We start from the raw sequence: 25,957 nt of genomic DNA on the forward strand, positions 1-25,957 counted from the left end.
GTCAGCTAGAGAATCTGTCTGAACTACTAAAGCTCGAGGTTGCCTTGAGAAAGCAGGGCATGATTTAGCAGGGATTTTAAGATAATTCTTATTCTTTCGTTCTCTATCTCGCATACGTAGAATGTTAAACAGCCGCCATAGAAGGCACTTCCAACTTCTGCCTCTCACAAATCTGGTTTTAAACCACTGTGTATTTGGGGTCTCCACCTGCTGACCAAAATATTACTTTAAATTGCTGGGGTGTGCAAGCTCCACACAGGTACACGGCACTGCACTGACTGAATCCTGACTCCTAGCTCAAGACAGATGTGCCCTACATGTGACTCTTCTTCTTTCTTTCCATCTCTTTCCAAATACGCTCTCAATAATGGACTTGGTGATCCTTGCGAATTACCAGAGAAGTCTTTTGGAAACTTTTTTTTCCCAATTTACTATACACATTGTAAACTCAGTGGTTGAAGGCAGTGGGGAAGGAGAGGGGAAAGAAGTGTAGAAAAAAGTAATAGCGGAACAATGGAACTGCTCTTCTCAAATTTTGAGGACCTACAGCTGAGGTTGAGGCAAAAAGGTCCTCATATCCTCTGAAAAGAGGGAAAGAGAAAGGAGCATGAGCGAGAAGAGGCAGAATGAATATGTATCAGCATGTATCATATTAGCTCTTGCTGGCTCATTTCAAGCCCTGTTTTCAGAATAATAGTAGTCGTTACTTATTATAACACCTGGCTGTTGTCATTCATCTGTAGACCTAAAACCCCCTCACTTTTAGACTGATTGCAGCTCTGCTGATGTGCAAAAAAAGTAACCGTAGGATCCTGCTGTGGCCCAGACGTGATGCCACAGAGGCAGGTTCTGGTCTTGGGCAGCTCTGAACTGTCCAGGAAAGCAGTGACAAACTTTGATGTACGCTTGTCACAGTTTCAGCTGGGATGGAGGTCTAAAAATGGCAGCAGCTCATGGCCTGTCACTAGATATTGCCGGTTTTACCTGGATGAGGGATGAGCTCTAAATGTTGAACCTGAAGACGTAAACGTTTGTGTCTCAACCCCTAGTCAGGATGCTTTGTTGCCAATCTCGAGCATAGATGCTGTACGTACTAGTGGCTCGATGCAGGCTGGCGCTTCTAGGATAGAGTAAAAAACCTATGCAAACAAGACTGTGGCAAATCTACCGGGGCCTGGAAATTCAGGTTCCAAAGTCTGTTATTCCGTCCTTCCCTCATTCCTTTGCATCTGGCTATTCTGCGGCAATTTAGGTAATCAGGCTCTTTGAAAGGGGAACAGTCAGACATATATTTATATGAATATGTAAATCTGATTTGTATTATCAGAGGTTCATATCGGTATAGGCGTGCATATGAGGATGTGTTTCTTTCTTTGTCCTTTTTCTTCCCACCGAAAACCTTTGTGGCTCACTTGTCTCCTTGGAGCAGGACCTGGGTCTCACAGGACCCTACCAAAAGAGCTTTTTGGTAGTTTTTTAACAGTCACAGCTCCTCGGAAAGGTAAAAACTGCACTTACCCAAAACCTCCCAGAAAACACACTGGCATGGGCTTCACAGATTGCCCGAAAATCTGCATTGCTTTCCCAAGAAACTGCCACCCCCCGCCTGCTCCCTGCCTCTTATGTCACCAACAGCCGGCCTGGGCCTGCTCTCTGTTACTTTTGCATTCTCTCTCTGGTATCAGCTGAGTGACACCAGGAAGAAAGAGATGCGAAATAAAAAGTGGAACAAAGCACCCCTTTCCTGCCACCGCTGAAGCTGGTGGCAAGAGTCCTGCTGCCTTCAGCAACACTAATATTGTTAAGAATAGGGCTCTACTAAATTCGCTGTTGTGTCTGCAGCTCGTGTAGACTTATCTTGACTTACAACGTGTGTGCACATGCACGGTGAGGGGAAATGTACAGTTTTTGGCAATTGAAAGTTTAATCAAAAGGCCACTTTTCCTGTCTGTTATTTTTGGGCCCAGCCTCCCGAGGGTCAGCTTGATGACATTTCACGCTGCTTCTAATCAATTTTGTACCAGGAAGCAGTGTGAGAGCTGACTACCAGAGAGCTGGAGTGGCATGGAGCTCAGCACTGGGAACAGAGCTGGAAAAATATGTTGGGGATTTTGGGGCATAAACAAATGTTTCCTAATCTGGACTGCAACTCCGTCAGGCATGTACTGACAAGCAAATGTCGATTGGAGCTGAAAACCAGCAGGTTCTACTACAGCGTAACCTGTAAATCCACATCTTGACAGGCATGTTGTGGTACGCAGAGCTATAGTCTCCGGGAAATAAGGTAACGCAGGAATCAGATCATGGAATCAAATAGCGTGATTATCACTGCTTTTTTGCTTTGTGTAGCCAAAGGAAGCAGGTAGTAGTTTGTACTCATTATTTCCTATGTGACTGTTTAGATCAGACTTGATTTTTTTTGGAACTTGCAGCCCTGGAGTATTACGTGATTTTGAAGACACAGACCTTTTTTCCCTGGCCCGTTTCTCCCCAATATCCTTTCCATCCTGTGATTGTCTCTTCCATGGCTGGGCAAACACAGATAGGCATGTACTCACTCCTGAGTGCTCTGTTCCTCGCTCCACACACCGTGTAGAGAACCACATGGGAACCACGTATAAGAGGAGGAAGAACTAAGAGTAGTGGGGTCAGAGCTTGAGCACGGCTTCTCATCAGGGCTGGTGAGACTGGATTTTGCTGCCTCAGCCACGAGATTTTGGGACCAGGCGTGGTGACCTCGGAGCTGTCGGAGGTTAGGAAGCGGGGAATGACGGCTGCTTGTCAGAAGGGAGCTGCTATTCCAACCTGGGCTGCAGCAGCCACCCCACGCACTCGTTCTGTGGCAGCAACAGCAGCAGTAACCCTGGCTTCAGGGGACTTGGCAGACCCTGACTGGTTGCTGTTGTAGTCACCTGCTAGTCCTGTCCCTTGAAATATAGGAGACTCTATTTATCTGGAAGACCCTTAAAATACCAGGAAGAATCTGCAGGAAATATGTTTGAGCTTGGCGCTCATGCTCTGCAGTGCGCTTTGGACATGGTGAAACTTCCCTTTGTGGGTATTTCTAGCACGTTTGCAGTCAAAAAATGCAACCAGCACAGCTCCGTGGACTGCACTCGTCTCTGCCTTTCAGGTAGATTATCCCTACACTGTTCTCTGTAGAACCTATAAGCTTGTAAGCTAAAGAAGCCCCATTAAAATAGCAACATACAGTTTCCACCGTGTGCCGTTGTGACTCTTCCTATGTCCAGGGCTGGTGCTTTTGACCAACACTTCTTACTTTCTGAGGACAGGTTTCCCTCAGCGGAGGCATAACTATTAGGGACGCTTACTGCCTGTATCGGCAGTGAGGGATCTGCAGGATGCTGAATGGCTGACTTGATCCCAGAGCTTGTTTCTGGAGTAAGGAATGAGCTTCTTGAACAGTTAATAGTGGGCAGTTTGGGATGGAGCTCGCCACGTTGCATCTATTTTGAAAATAAACTATTCGACAGGGAAGAGGTAAAATATTAATTTTTATCTTAGCATATAAATGCTGCTCTTCACAGTAAATCTGAGGAGTGTTATCATTGTAGCCCACCCTGGAGGGCAGCTCTTTAGCGATGCAAATAGCAGAGTTCTGATGCTTTGGGCTTTTCTCAGTTCAAGGAATTACTGATCTGTCTGCTCCTCTTGCAGAGCAAAGCTGGGAGAAAGCATCGTGTTCCAGTATTTCAAGCTACTTCAGTGCCAAGTATTAGACCAAACTTAACCTTCATCAGCAGTTTAATCTAATGGTGTGGTTCTGTAGCTGATTTAAATCAGTACTGCACTGGTTTGCTCTCTTCTCCGCCCTGCAGCTGTGTGCTCTTGTTGTGTGCTGCTTCTGGTGCTCACCTCTCCCTTCGCTTGCTCGATCCAGCTTGCTAAACCAGCAGAAAACCATCTTGGCAAAAGGTAGCGTGTATTTTTTTTGTTTGGTTTTTTTTTTTTTTCCTTGGCTTCAAGAGCCAGGATGAGGTCAGCAAGGTGGTAGTGCCAAACCTGGGCTGGAAGCATCTCTTGTGTGGACAGGTGTGACTCCACGAGATGGGTGAGCCACCCTAATACCTCACCGCTGCTGGGAAAAGTGTTCCCAGAAGCGGTGTGCTGCCACCCCTGTGGGTGGTGGGCTTGGCCAGCCTGTGGAGTCACAGCTTTCCATACGGAGATTCCCAGAGGATTCCCTGTCATGGGCCTCGGTGACTTGCCCAAGACTACAAAGCCAGATGGTGGCAGAGCCAAAATCCCAAACTAACTGCAGAGGAACAGAACCTCCTTCCTTTCTGTCGTTTAAATCAAAGTTTTATTTCGATTGCCAGAAGCCAAAAAGGAACTTCATGTACTTTAGAATAAAGGTACTCGCAAAGCGACATCCTGGACTAAGGTCTCTTTCTCCAAGCACCTTTTGTTCGGGTTAAACTGCAACAGTAAACCGCAAAACACCGAGTTTTAGCCCGTGGGAAGGGATGCAGTTCTCCTGAACTTCCACTGGGCTCCTCTGCTGTTACAGTCAACACAAGTGCCAATTAAACGCTTCCTCCTCTGCACGGAGCTAGTTTCCAGTTGAGATCCCAGCCTGTGGACTCGGTATTGTTCCTGTCCAGAGGTCTGGATTACCAAAACTGACAGGTGTCACGGGGGTTACGCTGTTCTTAGTGCTATTTTGGATCCAAAAAAAAATCCTGAAATATTAAAAATATCTGAGAAGAAAAGGTGTTTCTTAATATATTGGAAATCCTGTTACGTGGCGCTGTTCTGTTTTCCAGGCTGTCCAGATGATAGGTTATGGATGATACTGAAGCTCAGAATTATACAATGACTATTGTGTTAGGCTTATACAATGAATACAGTGCCCTCTGGTTGAAGCAGGTTTCTTTTCCTATTCGTGTTTATTTTACGCCTAAGTGAAATAAGACTTTAGGTTTATATATTCTCTCTCTATAAATATTTCTCTGTTTTTTTAAGCGTTCATGAAAAATGTGACAAGATGTCCACCGAGGTCACAAACGTAAGCATAAATAGCTGCAATTTACCATCAGTTGTTAGCAAACAAGATACCCTCGAGGTAAGGAGGCTGATAAAGAGAGGGTAGAGATGTATTAAAGATGCATTATTTGGGGGTCTATGGATATAATTTAGGCTTCACAACAAGGTCAGGCTGATTTAATTCTCTCTGTAAAGGTCAGTGCGAGGCCTGGCTGTACTAACCTCTGTGCTCTCCATCTGTCTGCACTCCAAGCCAGACACTTTCAATAGGTGATTGTGTGTTCATGACTGGGTACAAACACATTGAAATTACCTCCAGGTCTGGGCCTCTGAAAGTGTTTACTTAGAGCCACTGCTGACCCGGGAGTAGCTGATACCTATGGAACTTTATACTTGGCTGCTGCTTTGAAGTGTTGCGAAGAACATCTGATATTCGCGATTTCCTAATGTGGCAAGTGCTGATGAGTATTCAGCTTTATAAACGCGTCACTGTAGTGTCATAAACTCTTTATACAGGTTTATTCTATGACCCTTGAAACATTTTTTATTTTTTTTTCCCCCTCAGCACTAGCAGAAGTATAATAAAGGAGAAAAAAACCCCAAAACACCGAACCTTTGCAGTATTCACTTTCTCCAAAATGAGGAAAAATGAAGAAACCAGTGTTTGTGGACATCTTTATTTGATAGTCCAGGTCTTTTAAAAATCTTCCTCCATAAGCAGGGAATTCTTTAAAAATAATTGACAGGACAAAATAAATATGCAATGTGCTGGTATCTGTTAGTCATTTTCTTGCTGCTTTTTTCACTTCACACTAAACATTTCTGAATTCTCTTTTCATTTTAAGTAGGAAATGGGTTTATTAATCTGAGTGCAACAACTAGAGAAAATGAGGCTAGTGAATGCTTTGAGCTTTCAATAAGTATTTAGCTCACTGAAATAGCCGCACACAGTAAATGGCACTTGCTTTAATGAAAAAAGACCTGCAAGTTTAGTGGAAGATACACTTAATTGTAAAAAGAGTAAGAGACCTAATTTTTACCTGCATGATTTAGGCTAGAAGGAGGTTATGAATTGATACTGCTTTCAGTTTAGGTGGAGAGTATAAAAATTAAATTATATAAAATGGCATGAAATAATTGAATGTTAAAATGCTAAAAACCAAACCAAACAAAACAGGCTTTACACAGTGCTCTTTCTCTCTAAGGTACTATAAGTCTTCTTTAGGTACAATGCTTATAGACACCTGGTTTGAGTAATTATTTTACATTCATAGAGTAAACAGACAGTTCCAAAAGTAAAAAAGGGGGATCAGTTCTTGAACCAACAAAATCCAGCTGGAGGAATTGTGAGCTAAGGATGCGACTCTCCACAGCATATCTCATCCCGCCTTGTCTCGAGCCTGCCGATTGTAAAGTCACCTGAAAAGCGAGAACTGCAAGAACAATAATACAGATCATAATAAAGTCATTTTAAGTCAGATTTTCAGACTTCTGCCTGTATTCCTCAGATTAAATAACACCCCTGGTAAACAAATTCTGATCTTAAATGATAAAGGCTTTTTTTTTTCCCCAGGTATCTTACGAAATCAGCTATTGCTCTTGTGCATGATGTGTGCTGATGAATCAGGGGTAGTATTTGGCTCTTGAGGCTGTTTCAGTGGCTCTGCTTTCTTAAGGCAGGGAGAGAATCTGTGCAGAGATCACAAAAACATTTAGGAAAGTGGTACAGTGATGTAGTGTGGCTTTGGTTTTTCTTTTTTTTTTTTTAAGAGTACTTGATGCCTGACCCCACACCCTGTGCACACACTTCCATTTACTTCCTGAGACCGCGCTGGTGGCCAGCTCACCTTTTCACTAGGTTCAAGGGTTGCTTAAACACCACCTCTTTTGGAAAGTGTGCTGGTGTGCTCGGATTAGCCACGGGGAATGGACACAAGGAGACACCCCCCTGTGACCGGGTCCTGTCTTCCACTGGCCGAAGGAGCTGGGACGTGAACTTGGGCTCTTTTCACTGAACGGGTGTTTTTGGAGTAACTGCTATTTGTGGTAGCGTTGTCTAGCTACAGGAGTATCGAGGTATTCATTACACCAACTGTTTGCTTTAAAATACTTTGCAGGTGAGCTTTTATTGCTCAGGAATGGTGCCAGATGGACAGTCCTGAGGACCAAAGTCCTCACGCTATCTGCAGAACAGGTATGGCACAAGCAGTGGCACATTAAGTTTTCCTCCTCTATCTCCCTCTGCTACCAGCCTTATCTCAGGAAGGACGAGCTCAGGGGGAAGAGGGCAGCCCAGAGAGTCTGTGCCTCTTCACAGAAACCAATATTAGGGCCACCCGTTGAGGCGGCAGATTTGGAGACATATTTGATGTACCTCCCTGGGCATTTTCCCAGAGGCTACTTGGGATCGGGCTCTTGGCAACTTCTTAAAGCATCCTTCTCAGAAGGGGAGGCAATTTTTGGAGCTGTTGCTGTCTATTTCATGAATCCACACCAAATAGGCTTTACAAACATTTCTGACTGCAGCACCTAGAGCTTTAACACACCTTTTTGAATCGGTTCTATCCCTTCAGTTAGGGGAGGGACAGACGCAGTTTCCAGCAGAGACGGAGCACTGGTTAGGAGCTCGTAATGTCCACCCTTGTGTCAATACTGTAAGCAGAACAAAATAACCTGTTGTGTGTGGTTCCTTAATGACAGTCCCTGTGCTTTGTTTGTGTCTCGCTTGGAGTGGCATACGGCTTATCAGATGTCTGTTGTGGATTACTTTGTGACACAGAGGCACTGTCCTACATGCTTTCCATCCTAAAGTCTGCCTGGCTTCCTGCTTTCCTGAAAAAGCAAGCTCAGGACAGGCTGAAAATGCCACCAGCCTCATCAGCTCTCGGGAGATGTGTTCATCTACCTGGCTGATACGCTGTTTGCCAGAAAGCCTTAGTAGGGTCTAGGCCTAAGGCTAAGAGTGGCTTAGGTTTAGAATGGAAACGCTGACAAACCCTTAATATGACAATATCGGTAACTTCTAGGGTAGGGTGGTGTTCTGCTGTGGCAACTTCTTAATTGGGGAAGGACCGCTTGAAGTACAGCACTGCTTCTCATGCTTTGTTTACCTTCTGCACACTCAAAAAGGAAAACAAAATCTGTCAGTCTCATAAAAACAAACTTCCCCCCCCCCCCCCCCCCTCAGCATAGTACAGTGTTCTGAGTTGGTCTCACGCTGCACTCTTAGGGGCTGTAGGAGTTTAGGCTTTGGGCTTAGCTCATCTCAAAGTACGCATTTTGCCCTTTGAAAGAGAAAAAATCTTATGCTACAAAAATGGGCAGCTACTTTTTGATTGTGCAGTCGTGGCGTTTTTCACGTGCGAGACATGACATGCTCTGTCAAGCCACTGTATTCAAACTTCCCCTAATATATTTCAATTTTATTAGCGACGAAGGACAGGTGATTTGAATCTTAATCCTGCAGGGTGATCTGTATGTGAGGTGTAGAACACCTAGGCGTGCGCTATGGTACAGCTATTGCAATGAGCTCACACGCTTCGCATGTCAATCTCAAGGCGGTTTGCTGTGCCCAGCCTCGCCGGGGGCATTGGTGGAAATTAAAATGTGAGGGGTGCAGGCCACTTTCAAGCCATTGTACCTCCCTCTCCTATTGTTAAGTTTTAGATTCCCTCTTCCCTTACTCCTGCTAATTTCCAAGGGAGCAGAAAAGCTGCGCCTTGTGTTGTTAATTATTTTTAAGCAGTGCTTTTAACAAGTCAGTCTTTCGGGGAGGAGAAAGCATCAGGCATTAGGCAGATGAAGACAATTTCTGCATTGCAGAATTACCATCCAACACGTGCTTGTCCTGTGGGATGGAACTGTAACAATTCACAGCTCTCCTGTCCTCGTGCTCCTTGCGAAACTCACTCCAAGTCAAGATCTTCCAGTTCACGTCCTCCACGTGCCCAAATCTGTCCCTTTGGTTTGAATGTCTCCCTGCACTCCAGAAATGCTTTCCCTTCTGATCTGTAGCTGATGGGAGGAGAGCGTTCGGGGCGGTTAGCTGAGCTGCTGCTAGGCAAGAAATGGAATAAACAGGTTAAAAAAAAAAGTCTGGCTTCCCAGGTGCATAAATGTGAAGGACAGCAAAGAAAGAACTATAAGTAGAGAGAAAGAAAAAGAAAAAAAAAGAAAGATGCTAGTTTGTTCTTTCCATTGCAGTGTTAGTGTGGGGAGCGGCAGCCGCGGGTACGGAGGGTTTGTAAGTGCTCGCAGGGAGTCCCAGCGTGGACCGGGGCAGGCACTGCCCTGCTGCGGGGCCTTTCTCCTGGGGTGGGCAGAGACCTTCCTGCGCTCCCAGCTGACTTCAGAGCGCGGCCTCCACAGCGCTTGGGGAGGTCATGGAGTTTGCAGGCACTGGAGGAGCGTGCTTTTGGCATTGGCAAAGCTCGATACCAAGGGAAGCAGTCCCCTTCAGTTCCTCGGCTTTTCTCTGCAAACAGGGGGCAGGGGCAGAGAGAGGACAAAGACGAATTTCTCTATCGATGGACACCAGCGAGGCAAAGGGCTACATGAAAGCTGGGCAACGTAAACCATTCCCTCTTCCCCTCCCACGCCGAGAACCAGAACAAGTTGTATGCACTGCTTTACCCATATTTTGATGTCCGAAGGCAGGCACAGATCTCAGGCTAGCTCTCTATTAGGGACAGTTTCCAGAGTATGGTGTGGGAAGCAGAATCAAACTTTTAATCCCTGAAATTAAAAAGGACGTTTGTTTAAAAGGAGGGGGGGAGGGAAACTTTCGGACATTTGCAGATGATTAAAAGAATTCAACAACGCGGACCAAGTCCTGACCTGAAGCGTGATGAACTGTACAAACACCTTTCGTACAGCTAGAAGTTTATAGTGTTCTGCAGCGTTGTTTATGTTACTATAAAAAAAGGTGAGAAAATATATTCAGTTACTTTCTGTTTCCCCCCATTGAGCAGATGGCAATTCATAGCTCAAATTGTTTTTTAAGCCATTTCACATTTTACTAATAAATACAATATGCTTTTCAACAACAAACCACGCTTAGGCACTTCTGCAGAGGTTACACGATTGCTCAGGTAGCTCAGAAAGCAAAGAATTTATGAATCCTGTTGCATTATAAGGGCAAATGTTTTCCGGTTACTCCTCACCTGGTGGAAAACGCAAGCTAAAAACTCTCCTACTTCTTGTTTCAAATTATTTCTAATTTTGGAGGCCACAAATAATATAGCGTGCGTACTTTAACTGCCCAGATTTGAGATTTTTTCCACCAGCTATGTTCCTGGTAGAACAAGCCACACTTTTTACAGAGCTGAATATTCCCTATATTTGAAGTGTATAATAATATGTGTAGATGGTCATTAGGAAAAGCAAAGAAATATTCAGCGGTTCTATTTTAGGAAGTTTTGGTGCTTTTGAATGAAAACTGTTAATACTGCACGTATTGGAAAATTCTCACTGTTGCATCCGTGGTTTTATCAAAACCTGTTCAATTATTTGAGTGCAGAAATAAGAAAGAGTGGTTTTTATTATTAATTGACACTCATTTTTAGCTGGCATGTGGTGGCAGGTCCTCCAAACAAACACGAGACACAGATTAGAGCTGAAAGTTTCGGAAATGTTCTAAATCTTTGTAATGTTGCAGGAAGGAAGTGTAATATTAAACTGAAAAATTGAATATATCTATTTTTTTTCAATGTAATTCACAGCTTCTTCCTATTATTTTTTACTACCCGTGGAGATAAAGCAAAACAAATTCCTCAAAACAGAGAGAAATATATTTCCAGATACCTTTTCCCATTAAGTAATATATCTCTCTTATACATATGTACTGTCAAATATCTCTCCATTCCTTTTCTACGCTGCGTCTACAGCCAGAAGTGTTGGCTATGCAAATACTGCAGAACCGACTCTTACCATATGTGCTGTGCGCCTGCCTATAGATACGCAGGAAACTCTATATAATAATTAGAGCCTGCATATATTATCTTGTAATTATAATCTTACGTAATCTGTTATATAATCTCCAGGTTGGTATGTGAGGGGAAAAAATGTGGTTATGTCAGAATTCTTAGGAAGAAAAATAAAATTATTGCTGGGAAACGTCCTGGCACTGGAGGAGCAGGCACGGATGCTAGAGCTCGGAGCAGATCTCGGCGATAAAAACCACGCTGGCTGTTACTAAAAATTGTTAATTCGCACCCTAGGAGCGAACAGGAGCGCATCGCTGCTGCTCCAGCTCCCCGCTCCCGAGGGAATAAGGCGCGGGGGACACGGGGGGGCCCGGCGGGGGCTGGCTCCCTAAACATCCCCCCAATTAAAAAATAATCATCCTGGTAGTGGCAGCCGGGCAAAGCCGCCGCCGGTTGTGCTCGGCCGGGGGCATGGCGGGGGGGGGGGGGGGGGGGGGGCTTCCATTTGGAGGGGCCGGGGGGGAGCGGGGAGCCGAGGGCCAGCGCGGGGGAGAGGAGAAGAAAATGAAGCAGAACTGGGGAGATGACAAAGTGGCGAGCGCTGATTTATTGCGGGAGCCACCGCTCGTTTCCAGCGATTGAAACCGAGCGGCCCCCGCCCGGAGCGGGGCTGGGGCCGGCGGGAGCCGCTGCCGGGGGGGGCTCGGCTCAGCCCAGCCCGCCCCGCGCCGGCCGAAGCGGGGGCTAAAAGCAACGGCGGCATCGAACCAGCCCCTGCTGGGGCCGCCGCCGCCGAAATGGGGCGGAGGGGGAGACACCCACCGTAAAAATCCCCCAAACCGAAACGCGCAGGGGCAACAACCCGGCAAGTTGCAAATAAAGAAAACAAACGCAAAGTACATCAGATGAAATCGCTGGGCGTGCAGTCCCAATAAACAGCGAGCTTTATAATTTCCAGGTGTTGGGGAAAGCCGTTGTCTTTATAAATCCCTGCTGGGGGGGGAGGGGGAGAACCTTTGGAGGTGAGTGAAATATCAAATGACGAGGCTCTGTGTAGATTTATGATTGCATAAGAGGCTCGATCATTTCCATATATTGAAATGTGCTGTCCTTTCCGCGGCTGCCCAGCCCTTGGAGGGAGAGAGACGCTCGATTCCGCCTTGATCAATGCTGACTGTGAAGCAAGGAGGAGGAGAAGGGGGGGACCAGGCTGGCACCAGATGGAGCAGGGTCTAGGGAAAGGTCAAGGTTAGCTCAGGCTGCTATTGAATCGGTTGCAGCCTCACAGATAGATCTCTGCCTCGGAGGCACCCACTGGGGCTTCTCAGAATCAAATCTAATAGAAAAGGCAGTCACAGAATGAAATCGCTTCATCTGAATGCTAAAATTGTTATTAGGCTACATTAGAGAGATACCGGGCACGTGATTACCAAAAAAGGAAGCATGCCTAGCAGTTTGCAACTGAAATAAAAGCTGTGAATATGTTGATACCATCGGCAACGTGCAAGGATAATAGATAACAGGAGAGAGGGGCAGGGAAAGATGTGTGTGTGTGTGCGTAACGAGCAGATTAACATATCGATATGTACCTGTATCTCTATATAAAATTATTTGTATATGCGTCTGTGTGGGGGTATATTTGTGTGTACGGAGATCGCAGCACTTGACTTCTTGCGTGTCCTGCGGCGGCCGTGGTCCTCAGCACTCCAAGGATGTTTGTTAATTAATTTTGGATGGCAGCTACTGACCAAGAGGCGGGAACTGACTAGGAGGGGAGGTTTGTTGGCGCATCCTGGCAGGACCCCGCCTGCAGCCACCCTTGGCTCACGTTGCAAGTGTGCCGTCACTTGTATTTTTGATTTTAAAGTCCTCGTGGAGGCATGGAGCCAAGGCGTTGTTCGAGGCCGCTCTTTTTCTTTCTTGTCTCAGACAAAACTCTTTCCGTGTGAAATGCAATGAGGCGCAGACACATGTGCACACACGCCCCGCACGCCGGACCCAGGCGCGTGACGCAAGCGCACACATACGTGTGTGGAGCGGCGATACTGTCAGGTGGCTCTCAGAGATCAAAGTGAGCTCTTCCCGGTTACCATCTCCTCCACATTAATGATTCTTTAACCTACAGTACAGCCCTATCTTCAAGAAGGATTTAGTCTTGTAAAATAAATGCCGGCTACACTAGATTAAACATGATGACTGCACTCTAAGGGTTAATAAATTTAGAATTAACAGATCATCCCAGCTTGATACAGCTACTATAGATGATTTAATATGCAGCCTAAGCAGGTTGACAGTCAGCTCACAGATGCAGATAAGATCAAACAGTCTCTTGATTCAATAGATTGAATGGTTGTACTGAGTGTCTGGAAGGTGAGTGACAGTACGTATATGGCAGGGGTTCTGGTAAAGAACGGCTTCGATTCCCCACTGCTGTGCACTGCACTGCTTTTCCTTTTCTAGCAGTCAACCTTTTCCAGCAATCAAACCCGGAGTTAACATGAAAAAAAAAAAGTCTCAAATATAGTTCAGGAGAGTTATTTGAAGTTTTCAGTAATGAAAAGCTACGCGCTTTAATGGTAATCACCATTACTATCGCCAGTCTGCACTTCAGATTCCTGCGCCGCGGACAAGGCCATCACCACCCACTCTGTCCCGCAGAGAGTCTCATCTGTCCACAGGCTCGCTCTGTCTGTCCACGCTAGTCCCCTTCCCTGGCAGACCTAAATCCACCGAAAGAAGGTATTTCGGAGGCAGAACAGCAACACCTCGCCCAAGCCAGCCCCTGCGGCTTGGTGAGTGCAACCTTGTCCTAACATGATCTGCTGGCCAGAGGCCTCAGCTGTAGGGAACCTCGATAGGTGTGGAGTGACAAAGACAATTCCTCTGCTTGCTTTCTCGCCTCTCTTGCTTTTCCGTCTTAAAAGTTAATGCCTGTAGTAACTCTTCTGTGGTTTATGTTTTCCTTCTTGCTCTCCTGTCCTATTTAAATGGGATGTAAAACAGTTCTCGTGGAGGCTGGTGAGCAAGGAGATGACAGAGTGGTCTCTAACAATTTTTATTATTTGATCAAGAGTAAAAGCTCCGCCTGAACCATTAGATTTTACCGTATGAATATGTTTCCAGGCAATTTTAAAAATGCATATTATATATTCAATAGACCATCACAGGTCTGAATTGTATCTTATTGTGTTATATGGGGCCACCACCATACCAACAGGAATATTTGTGTCAGTTAGATATTTATAAGCATCTGAATGCTTATAAATTAGCTGTATTGTTTACTTTGGTGGGTTTTTTTTTGTTGTTGAATGCTCAAATGCCCAGTCCATGGTTTTGACGAATGCCCCACAAATTATTGGTGCAATAAGCAACACTGCTTTGAATTTAACAGCGGGGCAAACGCAGAATCCGCACAAGATTGCTTTTTCTCTTGGTGATTTTTTAAAACGTTCTCATGTACTTTTGCAAACGTTTAACCGTGAATTAGATTTTAATTTGGAAACCAGTGGTTCCTTTTAATCCCTTAAATGCTGAGTTAGGAAAGAGAGGGCCTTAGCCTGTCTTTCAGGTTACAGATCCATACGTCCCCAGATTTTCCTAAGCAGGTCTGCGACACCGCGCGGGGATGAGTCCGTCCTTTCTCCACCCGGCGACTAGCAGCCACCCCTCAGGTGAGCTGATGGGGCCGCCAAAATCTTGACCTTGCCATTGGAAAGGGGTGGTATCAAACTGCCAGCGCTCCTCAGGGCGACGGAAGAGGACTGAAATACTTGCGAGAGGAACGGAGCAGTAGAGAAGCCCACCGGCCCCCACAGAACAGCCGGGCGAGCGACAGCGAAGGCCGGCAGGAGTTAAGGGAATTGGTGGGAACCCGGGAAGCGCTCTCCTCGCCGCGCTGCCCTCCGCCGAGCCCCGCGGATCCCCCCCCCGCGGCGGCGATGCCGCTTCCCAAGGCGGAACCAGCGAAACCAGTTATCTGGCAGCAATTTGCATATTTATGGTGCCTCCTGCCGTTCTCCGTGATTGCTTTACAGGCAGGAAAGGTAACAGAAAAATATATAACCCCCTCTAAAAACATGGCAAAAAGGCTCATACGTGCGCAGGGGCTCTGATAGAAGAGTAAGCCTTGTAAAGCCCGCGGCAGGGAATTTCTTTACCAAGCAGGTTTTTGTCTCAGGATTTGACGGCAGTTGTGGTTTTGTTGTTCTTTTTGGCCTTTTTTTTTTTTTTTTTCTAAAGTTCCGAGGCCGAAGCTGTAAGGTCCGTGCTTCTGTGCAAACTGCTAGAGACAAGCACTGATCATTTCAGGGAAAAATAATTAGCCTCGTCATTTTCACTGAATGCATACATCTAAGGAGGAGGCAATCCTCGGAGCATGGGAAAAGCATTCAATAGACGCTTTAAAAGTATAGTGTCATGGTACATATATTTTTTAGTCCCACTCATAAGCAATGTACAAATGTGCAGTAGGGCTTTGAATATAAAAGCTAATTAGGTCTCAATAGAGAATAGTTTCATTTTTATTGGCTCCGAGTACAAGGGCTGTCTAAGATACACCTCAGCTTCCAGGCGCTTTTGGCCTGCCTTATTGGAAGTGCCGTGGCTGCGTCCCCATACATCCCTGTATGTCCAGGTACCTCCGGTTCCGGGTAGCACGAACCAGGGTGCCAGGCGGTCTGGACCTCACCTCTCCTTCAGAGCTGTTTGCAGGGTGGGGGGGAATCACTGTGGACCACATCTCTTCAGCCACACCTAGGCCAAATTTCCCCCTGCTGCCAGTGGGGAATAGCACTTAAAAGACCGGTGCTACGCTATGGCCTGTATTGACCCTGCGTTTATCTCTAGTGCCTATCACCGTAACGTCTGAGGGTGGGTTATTCCAGCATGGTCGGGCTGTGGATATCTCTCTCCCTGTGTTTACATCTATTTCTCTCTCTCTCTAGGCACTCAGATGCTGTGAAACTTAATACGATAGGGCAAATTAAGGTCTAAATTGTGAATACGTTAATTTCAGTATGGTAATATCAAACATTGTATGTATTTCTGATTTCTGTATTTAATTTCCCCGGCTTTTTTTTTTTTAAATGCTGGGGAATAGTTGCTCACTGAACAATAGCATTAGTACAATAACTCCCCCCCAACCCCAGCATTCATACTTAATGCACATCAGCTTTCTATGTAACGCTACACAATATACTTGCATGTTATTTTAATTGAGTGAAATCTTATTCATACTGGGGGTGGAAGGCATTCTTTTCACTGCAGTCAGAATTCATACTGTACTGTAAAAATTATATGTGCTGACAATAACAAATGGTGGCAAAACTATCCAAACTGCTCAAAGAAGTAGGCTCTTATCACGCAGGTTATTCACCACCACTCCCGCTGCCTCTCAGCGCTGCATCTTTCTGTGCAGCTTTGGGCTATATAATAATATATTCTTCTGACTACAGAGAGGTGCATTAAAATATTATTGTAAGCATTCGAACAATTAAGCTGAAATTTTGCGCAGAATAAATATGGCAAAGAAGAAAATCCACAGTAAAGCTGTCCTTATTTTTAAACGCAGAAACAGATCTCTGCTATCTCAGCAATTAATTCTTTTTCATCTGTATCCTCACACAGACTATGTCGTGTTCTGCAAAGCATGTGCATTTCTTCTTTGCTAAAGCTAAAGGCTAAACCCAAGTGTCATCTGAAATAGTAATATAAAACGAATATAGAGAATGATGATTGTGTATGTTAAATTTCAGTTCAACACTTTCTAAGTGACTAAAAAGCACTGTAATAGAAGTTATTTACGAAAGGTGTTAAGGCGCCAATCTAACAGCACGCTTGAGTCCATGCCTACTTTAAGCATGTAAGTACAGCTGATGTGCTCAAAGATAAATACGTGGTTAAGAATTTCGCAGTACCCAAGGCCAAGTGGATTCCTCTGGTAGGGGATATAGCGAGCAGAGTTAGAGGAAGAAAATCCTTTTTTATTGCACTGTCTTTCTCTGTTGTCCCTCACGCCAAGCATGCTAGGAAGAAGGGACTGTGTTCGGCAGCATGCAAGAAAACAACTAAAATCTTTTCTCACCCTGCGTAGCAAAGCTAATTTCTCAATGGAACTAACTTCTTTTTGGTCGCTGATATCGGGTTTCTCAGATTAGTAAATTTTTTTTGTTATCCCACTTTTTTTTTTTAATATGTTTGAGGTGTAGTTGGGTTTATTTTTCAAGACAAAATGTTTGCAATTCCTCCTTTTCCTGCCTGCCACATCCAGAGTGGGGCTTTCCAGATTTCCTCATAGGGAGAGTTTGAGGCCCTTGGATTTAATCTCACACAGAAGTGTGAAAAGCTTCCCCTTATGATCCCAAGAAGATCTTGTTCAGAGACAACTGCTCTGCTAAAGGATGAGTAGCCGCCCCCCATATTTTATTTGGTCAGAATCAGACCAAGTCTGTCTAGCTCTCCTGCCCTTCACTGATGAATTTTGGAGATGAAGCGTGACTGTGCCGTTGTTGCACATGCTGCTATTTTAAACCTCGTGGTTACACGCTGTTTGTTCCTGGTTTGAACCTCACCAAGAGTTTGCCCCTGCCGGGCTGGGAGCCTGGCTTAGCCTTTGCTATCCATGCAGCTTGCTCATCTCTTCCTCCCTGCTGGTGGGTGCTGTCTTCCTGTGGCTGTAGTTCTTTACCTTGTCCTAGCTAGGGATCTCCCCAAACCTAGCAGCTAAAGTCAGAAAATGGACCAAAAAAGGTGTTTGTGTCAGTGACCTGTCTTCCTGCTGCTCATAGGCTTGGAGATAGCGACCTGCTTGGGTAAATGACTTGGGATCTCAGCAGGGACTCATAGGAGCAACTTCTCTCTGCTTGTGCCATCAGCAGTTCCTGTGAGGCCAGACAGAGTAGCCCTGATGAATGGGGGGTTTGGATGCACGGGACATCTTGACGAGGAGGGTCTGGCTTCTCGTCGTGCTTTGTTTCAGACTGACCCGCGCACAATAAACCTGCAGTGAGGGAGCCCGATGCCACAGCCTGGCTTGGTCAAAACTTCCTGAAACGGAGGGAGACGCTGCTGACGAGTTCAGGCGTGCAGTGTGGTGTCCCTGCTCCGTAACCAAGTGGTGAGGTGGGCAGGGAAACGTCGTGGGGTCTGGCTCTGAGAGCAATCTGTTTGATCATGGCCTGTGGTTCATCTTTCTAGCCCTGGGCTTGTCATTGTTTTCTGTTAAAGTCAAGAAAAATTCCAAGTCCCCACCTTAACCAACCGTGCACGCTCCGGTTTAGCGTGATTTGCAGTGATAAAAACTATCTCTGATAAACCAAAGTTTAAAACTAGTGAAAGGTGTTACGGGGAGCAATACTCAGTAAAATTATTTGTAAAACACAGGGATACTTAAGCTTACACTCAACGTTGAAAGTCAACCAGCTCATTCCTTTCAAAGTGCCGCCGCGTGGGTCTCGCTCCCACACAGTTTTGGAGGAAGAAAAAGCCCAAGAAGGTGAAAAGAATCCAAGAAACTGTTAGCAAAGATTACAGTGACCAGTGCTCTGCCAGACGTTTTGCTGTCCCTAGCTATCCTCGCTGCATCTATAGGTGACCGAGTTGAGCCATGCAGCACTGTAAGGTGCCAGAGCTGTATGTTGGACTGGGGGTTCAGCGAGTGCCTTCCCTTCCCGGCATGATGCTTGGTTTAAAGGGGCCTGCGAGATGTGCCACTGGCAGCGCATCGCGATGCGGCTGGTGTACAAAGCAGACACGTGCCACCAGCTTTAGCCCCCTCCTGTTTGAGGCATTTCTGTTCTCTCTACCTTAACGCATTTAGGACTCTCTTTTGAGATAGATTTAAGTGCCATTTCTTGTTGATGGTCTCTTGTCGGTGTATGGGCACACGCAGACAGGGAAGTGTGGTGTGCCCCGTGAACTCCTCTGGGGAGCTTTATCTTTAACTTGAGTACCTATATAGAAGCTGTTCAGTACGGAGCTTCAGAAGAGCTAGAAGTACCAAATTCATACCCTAGATGTCAGTAAAAGAAAAAAACATTAAAACCCATTAAAAATCGTTTTGTAAAGGTCTGTGAATCAAGCAACGGGTTAGCCAATTATTCATAAGATAATTCCCTATATGGACTAACAGTTTGAGTCCCAAGTTTCAGCTCAATCAAATTTACACAGCCCAAGTTATAACCTCTTCAAGATGGGGATTGTAACAGGAGCGCTGACAGACCTTAACTACTGTGCCTCTTTAGGAACGAAAGCTCAACTATTTCACTCGTGCGGTGGCTGCTGGTGCTGCTATAATTAAGACTGTATGGATTTGCATTATAGGTCAAGTTCTGGGAGGTTTTAAATGCACATAGTTTAAATGATGTTGGCTTGAAACCTAGGATAGAAACTGTCAGGGGCATGTTACATGTTTACTTATAAAAAGATATATAAATATTAACCATACAAAAACAACAAATAGCTTAAGTACTAGAGCAGTACAAAATAAAACCGCTTTGGCTGAAATCAAACATTTGATTAAAAATGAGATTTTATGGGCATTTACTAGTGCCGTCCTCTGCCTGCCCACGCACAAGCAAAACTGTTTGTGTGCTTCTAAAGGAGGGGTTTTGCCATTGGAAAGTCTGTTTCCTGTGCGCTTTGTGCCATTTATTTTATAGTCATCCCCAGAAAGTCCAGTCAAGGTTCAGGGCTCCGTTGGGCTAGGTGCTGCGCAAGCAGAGGCAGGCTGAAATCCCAGACCTTGCTGGAACCCATGGAAAAAAAGTCTCCCCAAGTTCAGGGTTTTATTCTGGGTCCTGCCTAGGGCAAGCCGATAACGAAATCTTGCTGTCACCTGGCGCTCAGATGTTTGTGATCCTGCACGGACTCGCTGCTGTGCTTGCTAGTAAGCGCTTGCAGAATCAGAGTTTATTTTGAGCCTTTATTAAAAAGGGAAGGGAAAAAAAAAAAAAGAAAAAAAGGAAAGCAGCGTGCCGAAGTTTCTCATGCGGGAATACTAATGCATATACTATTTCTAGAACGTGCAAGTCCTCTGCTCATTCACGGGGAGTCAGCCTGGTATGATAAGAGTTCCACCCACGTTGCCTGCGCCTGATTGAGACTATCGAGACGGTGTCGGAAAGCACCCTGTGCGATCTGCCGCTATATAATACAGCCCAGCGCCGGAGAACTGGCAGGATTTTGGAATGTGTATTTGGTCCTAATGTTCTGTACCGAGCTGGCAAGTGAGATTCCTGCTCGGAATGACTGACAGTTGGAGCTTCGAAGCAGGAACATTTGCCCACCGAAGTTGCTGAACCTCACCCACTGCCAAGTCTGTCACTAAATGAGCAGATAGGCAGGGACAGCAGAACACGGTATGAACTATGTCACGCTCCTTTGCGCCTCTGGTCCCGATCCTCCCCGTACCTGCCTGTGAGATGGAGGAAGGCCACGCTTACCAATTTTAGGCAGTTTTATGTCCTTTTATACAGCAACCTCTAAGCACCCCACAAGCATGAATGGAGGGAGGATCCCATTATTTTTCAGAGAGAGGAGGCATGAGAAGAGGGACAGATACATTTTGGCAGATTTAAATGTTAAACTAATTTTTACAGTGTAAATGTTCTCACCTGGGCACGTTACTGCCCCTGCCCCGGGATGGCAGAATGGGATAGGTGCCCACCTCTGCCCTCAGCTGCTCCAGGGCGTTAGCTGGAGTTTCAGGGCTTTGGGATGGATTGAGGTGGGATGGTGGCTCAGCTAGCGAGGCAGACCCTTCCCCAAGGTTGGTCTCCCCTTGTAGGCAGCCTGAAAACCACCGTGGCCCTGGTTTCAGGGCATACCTCGGACTTGGCTTGCACACAGGGAAGATGTGGGGTCACATTTCCTCCGGCTGACTTTGCTCTGGGGCTGGGAGCCTGTAGCCCAAGAGGAGCCGATAAGATGGCTGGGGGTGACGGCGGCTCAAACTGCTGCAGCAGGATTGAGGGACATCCTCCGCGGCTTAGGCAGAGGAAGGTTGTGGAGGAAGAGAAGGTGAGACACAAGTTTGCGTGGATCCTCAGTGCTGGCCTGGGTTTGTTTTCACCCACCCTTCCCACCTATCAGCATTTCTAGGTGTTAGCAGTCACTATTTGAGCATTTCTGACTGTTTTTACCCACTGCGTTCACTAGATTCATTAGTCTAACTAAGCGGAGTGACAGCGCCGTGTTACAGGTATGGAGAAGGATAAAGATGCTCTCTCCATGTGTTGCAGAGGTGCTGTGGTGGCGGCTGTGCTGGAAGCAGGGACTAGAGGGGACGATGCAGGAGAGGCAGGGCGTGGGGGGCAGTGGGGTGAGGGCGGGGGGCATTGCCCTTGCTCCCACGGCTCTCCCGAACTGCTCTCGCCCGGGGTTATGCGCCGTGGCCCTGCCTTAGCCACCGGGGCGAGCTCAGGAGGGCGCTCACCCCCCCTCCGCCCCGGACAAGCCGGGGACGGTCCCCGTGGGGCTGCCCTCGCCAGCCTCTCCGCCAGCGCCGGGGGCCATCCAACCCCCGCTTTCCCCGCGGGGTCCGGACACCCGGAGGCTGGCGGGGGGGAGCCGGCGGGGCGCGGAGCGGCGTTTCTGGGGTTAACGTGTCTCGGGGGGGGGTGGGAAGGGGGGGTCCGGGGGGTGGTTATCCCGGTCCTGCGGCCGGAGGTGGCCCCGGCAAGCTCCCCGTGGCGAAGGCAGCGCCCCGGCGCTGGGGCTGAGGCTGGAGCAAACTCCCTCGCAAGAGCTGTTTGTTGACCACATTCACGTTCAGAGCCCTGAAGCTAAAAGCACTTTACACCATAAAATAAAAGCACTGTCTTTTTTTCTAAAAGGTTACGTCTGGAGGCCACGCTGCTCATACTTCATACAGAAAACTACTGAAAGGGCTATGAAATCCTCTATGATTTACACTCCCTCTCAGTGCATTAGGATATAGATCTACTCGACTCTAAAAATACTGTGGAGTTTCTAACCGACGTGAATATATGTGCATTATTTCAGAAAGTCTGTTAGAAAACTTGTCAACACATTATAAAGCATAAACCAGGACTTGGCCATTAAATACAGAGATCAGAGACAGAATATATACTGCAGGAAGTACCGAGAAAAGTCCCTCCATTCAAAAAAGGTCTATTAGCTAAAAGTTTACACACAATATACACCAAAGGGTTTAGAGAGAGCCCGTGGACCGTAATTACAAGGCATAAATGGAATCAGTAAGGGCTTTACGGTCCCCAACGCAGTTAACTGGGCTGCCAGAAAATAATTTTAATATTGTCATAATTTATTACCCACCGAAAGCCACATCAAGGATTGTAAATATAGTTACTTTGTGTCCACGACTGCTCGTTAAACAGCCTCGTTCCCTTCCCCTAAAAATACAATAAAATACAAACCCACCTGCATTATTAATCTGCGGTTATGCCGTGTTAAAAATGTCTTCTGACTCCTTTTCTTTCTTGAGGTTTGTTATCTCCCTCCAATCACATGACAATGCGAAGCGCTGGGGGGGACGGGGACGGGGGGGGGGGACGACGGGACGGGGGGAGCACAGCAGCATTGCGATCAAATGCTAACATTAATAATTATCCAGCCAGGATGAAATATTGTTTTTAAGGCAGCGAGTTTCCATTTAATTCGAGGCGTTTTACGGTGCTGGAATTAAGGGCACGCTAATGGTAGGAACATCCTTGCTGCCATTCATGAAAGCATCTGTAAAATTAGCTCCTGACTGTAGGTTTTAAGATGCGGTCTGGGAAGTCACCTCTGGAATCTCGAACACGGTACGATAATAAACCAGATTTAGTTGTAACTAAGGGCTTAATTTGCTATGATTTTTTAAAGCAAATCAATGAAATGTTGCCTGTTATTTATCGGGAATAACCACAGATAGGTATCCTGATGCAGGTTGGCTTCAGAGAGCGCGCAACTGTGTAATGAATTGTAATTCAGAGGACTGTTAACTGTGAACCGCAGAACCTTTCAGGGGTAATAAAGTCATTACTTTTTACATTGCAGCCACCTTGAAAAGCTTTATACGTGCTATTAGATATAAATCAAGCCCCATACATAAATATCTATCTCCCCGGTACACGCACACACACACACACGCCTGTTTATATATATACGTTCCGCGCAGGAAGGTACGTACGCCCGGGTACGGCAGCCAGCCCTGGACGGCGGCGTGAGCCCCAAAGCCAGGAGCTATTGTCACCTGCGGCTGGCTCCCCCCGGAAAGTCACCCAGCACTGCCATATCCCCCCCCGCCGGCAGCCAGCGGGCGCATCCCCGGGTGCCGCGGTGAGGGGCACGGCCGCGCTGGCCCCTCTCGGTGTCCGGCGGGGCTGCGGGCGGGACGCCGGAACCGTCCCACGCCGGGGCTCGCCCCGCCAACAGGTCCCCGTTCCCCCGCTCCCCCGGGCGGCGGCAGCTCCGCGCCTTCCGATCTCCCTGACGGTGGCGGGCAGCCCCTCCGTCCCCCCCGCGCCTCCCGTCCCGCTCTCTCCTCCCGCGGGGCCGCCCGCCGCTCGGTCTCTCCGCCTCCGTCCCGGGCACGGTTATCCCCCTTCGCACTCCTTTCTCCGCCGCACTTTGCTCCCCAACGCCCGTTCGCCTCCGGAGCTTATTTCTACCGCAACCTCATCCCTCCCCGCGCCGGCAGCCTCTGCCTCTCTCCCGGTGTTTAACGGCGAAGTTCCAGCCGCCGCTGCCGCATCCTCCCAACTCCAGCCGCTCCTCGGTGCTCCCCCCCGCTCCGCCCGGTGCCAGCCCGCCGCCGGCAGCCCCGCGTTTCGCTTTCTTTAAGAGACTGTCGCTGCGGGCAGGGCTCGGAGCGCCACCGGGGGAGGGAGGGGGGGGCTCCGGGCTGGCGTGCGAGAGAAGCCCGCGCGGAAAGCTGCGGGGTCCCGCCGCCCTCCTCTTCCCCCCGCCCCGCTCCGCTCCTGCGGCTTCTCCTCCCGTGCCCTGGCCGCTTCTTCGCTCCCCAAACTCCGCTGGCTTCTCCCCCGGCCGGCCCCGGGGCAAGGCCCGCCGCTCCCCGCCGAAGTTTGCCGCGGGCCGGGCCGAGCCCCCCGGCCCCGCTCCCCCGGCTCCCCCCGGGGACGGGCCGCAGCTCCCGGGAGGAGGGGACTCCGCGGCTTCGGGTAGGGGGGGAGCCGGGGGGGGGGGGGAGCGGGGAAGCCGGCAGCCGGATGGCCTCCCCCCCCCCCAGCTTTTTGGGTGGTCTCCGGTCCTACCTGGCTTCCCCCAGCTTTCCCACCTCCTCGGCACCTCCCGAGGCCAGCCTGCCCCGCAGCACTCCCCCCCCTCCCCCGCCCGGCCTTGGCTTCACTGATGCATTGGCTTTTCCAGCGGGGGTGCGCTGCCGCTGCCTGCCTGCCTGCCGGCTTTCTCCCTCTCCCTTTCCTCCCTTCTCTCTCCGCCCGTGCGTGTTTCGTTCCCCCCTCCTCGCCCCTCTCCCGGCTCCCCTCCCGCACCCGCTCCCCCGCCGCCACCGGCGGCTCCGGCCGCCGCCCCCTCCGCCCCCGGCCCCCCGGGCTCCCTCCGGCAGCGTGCGCCGGGCGGCCGGTGCACCCCCTCCCGCCGCGCCCCCTCCCCTCTCCCCCCTGCCATCACTGTCCATTGGCTTGTCCTGCTCTCTTTTTCATGTCCAGCCCCTGATGAGTGTCCATTGGTGTTGCCTTCGCCTTCCCTCCTCCCCTCTCCCCGGCTTGCCCTGCCCATGTTTTGTATGTCTCTGTCCATCCAGGCTCCTGACGTTCAAGTTCGCAGGGACGTCACGTCCGCACTTGAACTTGCAGCTCAGGGGGGCTTTTGCCATTTTTTTCATCTCTCTCTCTCTCTCCTTCTCTCTCTCCCTCTCTCTCCCTCTCTCTCTCTCTTTTTTTTTTTTCCCCTTGCACAAAAAAAAAAAAAAAAAAGCCATGACTGCTATCCCACAATTCATCTTCCCTGCGCCATCTTTGTATTATTTCTAATTTATTTTGGATGTCAAAAGACATTGATGAAGATATTTTCTCTGGAGTCTCCTTCCTCTCTAACCCGTCTCTCCCGATGTGAACCGAGCGACTCACAAGCCACCGAAGCCACCAACCCACCATGTCGCGCCGCAAGCAAGGCAAACCCCAGCACTTAAGCAAACGGGAATTTTCACGTAAGTAACCCGGAGAGCAATTTATTTAATTTCCCCTTCACGGATTTAATTTTTAATTTGAGCGAGAGCAGAGGGAAAAAAAAAAAAAAGAAAAGAAAAGTGAGAGCGAGTGAGCGAGTCGGGGGAAAAAAAAAAAAAAAAAAGAACTCAACGCCTGCTCGGGATTATCAGCATTCCGGTTAATTTCTCCCTCTCTAATTTAATCACCTTGATGACTTTTCTTCTCTTTCTGCCCGTGCCCCCCGCCCGCCGGCGCGCACTCCCCCTGCCCCCGCTCCGCTCCCCGCTCCTCCCGCTCTTTGGCGGCAAGAGCCGGGAAAGGTGCGGGGCTGCCGCGGGGGCAGAACCGCCCGAAAGTGGAAAGAAATTCCTGCGGGAGCGGCGGGCTGGACGCCGGACACCTTGGCCGGGCGGGAGCGAGCTGCGGACGAGCGGAGCGGGGAGAAAAAGTCCGGCGGCCGGAGCCTCTCGGCGACCGGAGCCCCTCGGCTACCGGGCGGGCTCGCCCCTTCGCCTCGCCCGCCCCACGGCACCCTCTCGGGGGAGGCGGGAGGGGAGGGGGAGAGCCGAGCCGAGCCGAGCCGGGGCCGCCTTCCCTCCCTTTTGTTTCCGCCGCGGGGTGGCCGTCCCGCCGACCCCCGCCGCCCCGGGCCGGCGGCGTGCGGGGCTCCGCCGCCCCGACCTCGCCCCGCCGCCGCTCCGGCTCGGGCTGGGGCGGGAGTGCGGGGGGGGGGTGAGGGGGGGGGGCCGGCAGCGGGAGCCGAGCCGAAGAGCCGGGAGGGATTCCCCTCTCCTCGCCCAACAGCTTCGCCTTCTCCCGCTCGCTTACTATTTTTTGGAAGATTTTCAAAAAAAAAAAAAAAAAAGTGGAAGT

At 48.6% G+C, this 25,957-nt stretch overlaps 1 protein-coding gene and 1 long non-coding RNA gene across 6 annotated transcripts in view; one reads left to right on the forward strand and one right to left on the reverse strand.

Moving 5' to 3' along the window:
- Positions 1-3,693: 3,693 nt before the first annotated feature.
- Positions 3,694-23,248, reverse strand: LOC141740233 (uncharacterized). 2 transcript variants are annotated; one of them, XR_012585925.1, is made up of 3 exons: positions 22,332-23,248; positions 9,640-9,741; positions 3,694-9,060 (listed from the first exon to the last, which is right to left on the reverse strand). It is a non-coding gene; the product is annotated as an uncharacterized LOC141740233 (long non-coding RNA). The 2 variants fall into 2 exon arrangements; XR_012585926.1 differs by lacking the exon at positions 22,332-23,248 and adding an exon at positions 9,844-11,309.
- A 524-nt stretch (positions 23,249-23,772) lies between these two features.
- The window catches only part of BCL11A (BCL11 transcription factor A), an 83,785-nt gene continuing 81,600 nt past the window's right edge, over positions 23,773-25,957 (forward strand). For 2 of the 4 annotated variants that reach the window (XM_074578541.1, XM_074578540.1), the window contains exon 1: positions 23,773-25,083. In XM_074578541.1, coding sequence (XP_074434642.1) covers positions 25,029-25,083 — 55 coding nt within the window. In that variant the 5' untranslated portion in view covers positions 23,773-25,028. The remainder of the gene's footprint in view (positions 25,084-25,957) is intronic. The other 2 variants (XM_074578542.1, XM_074578543.1) reach the window with 2 other exon arrangements.

The sequence above is a fragment of the Larus michahellis genome, chromosome 3 (genome assembly GCF_964199755.1).
Source record: "Larus michahellis chromosome 3, bLarMic1.1, whole genome shotgun sequence".
NCBI classification, from domain to species: Eukaryota; Metazoa; Chordata; class Aves; order Charadriiformes; family Laridae; genus Larus; species Larus michahellis.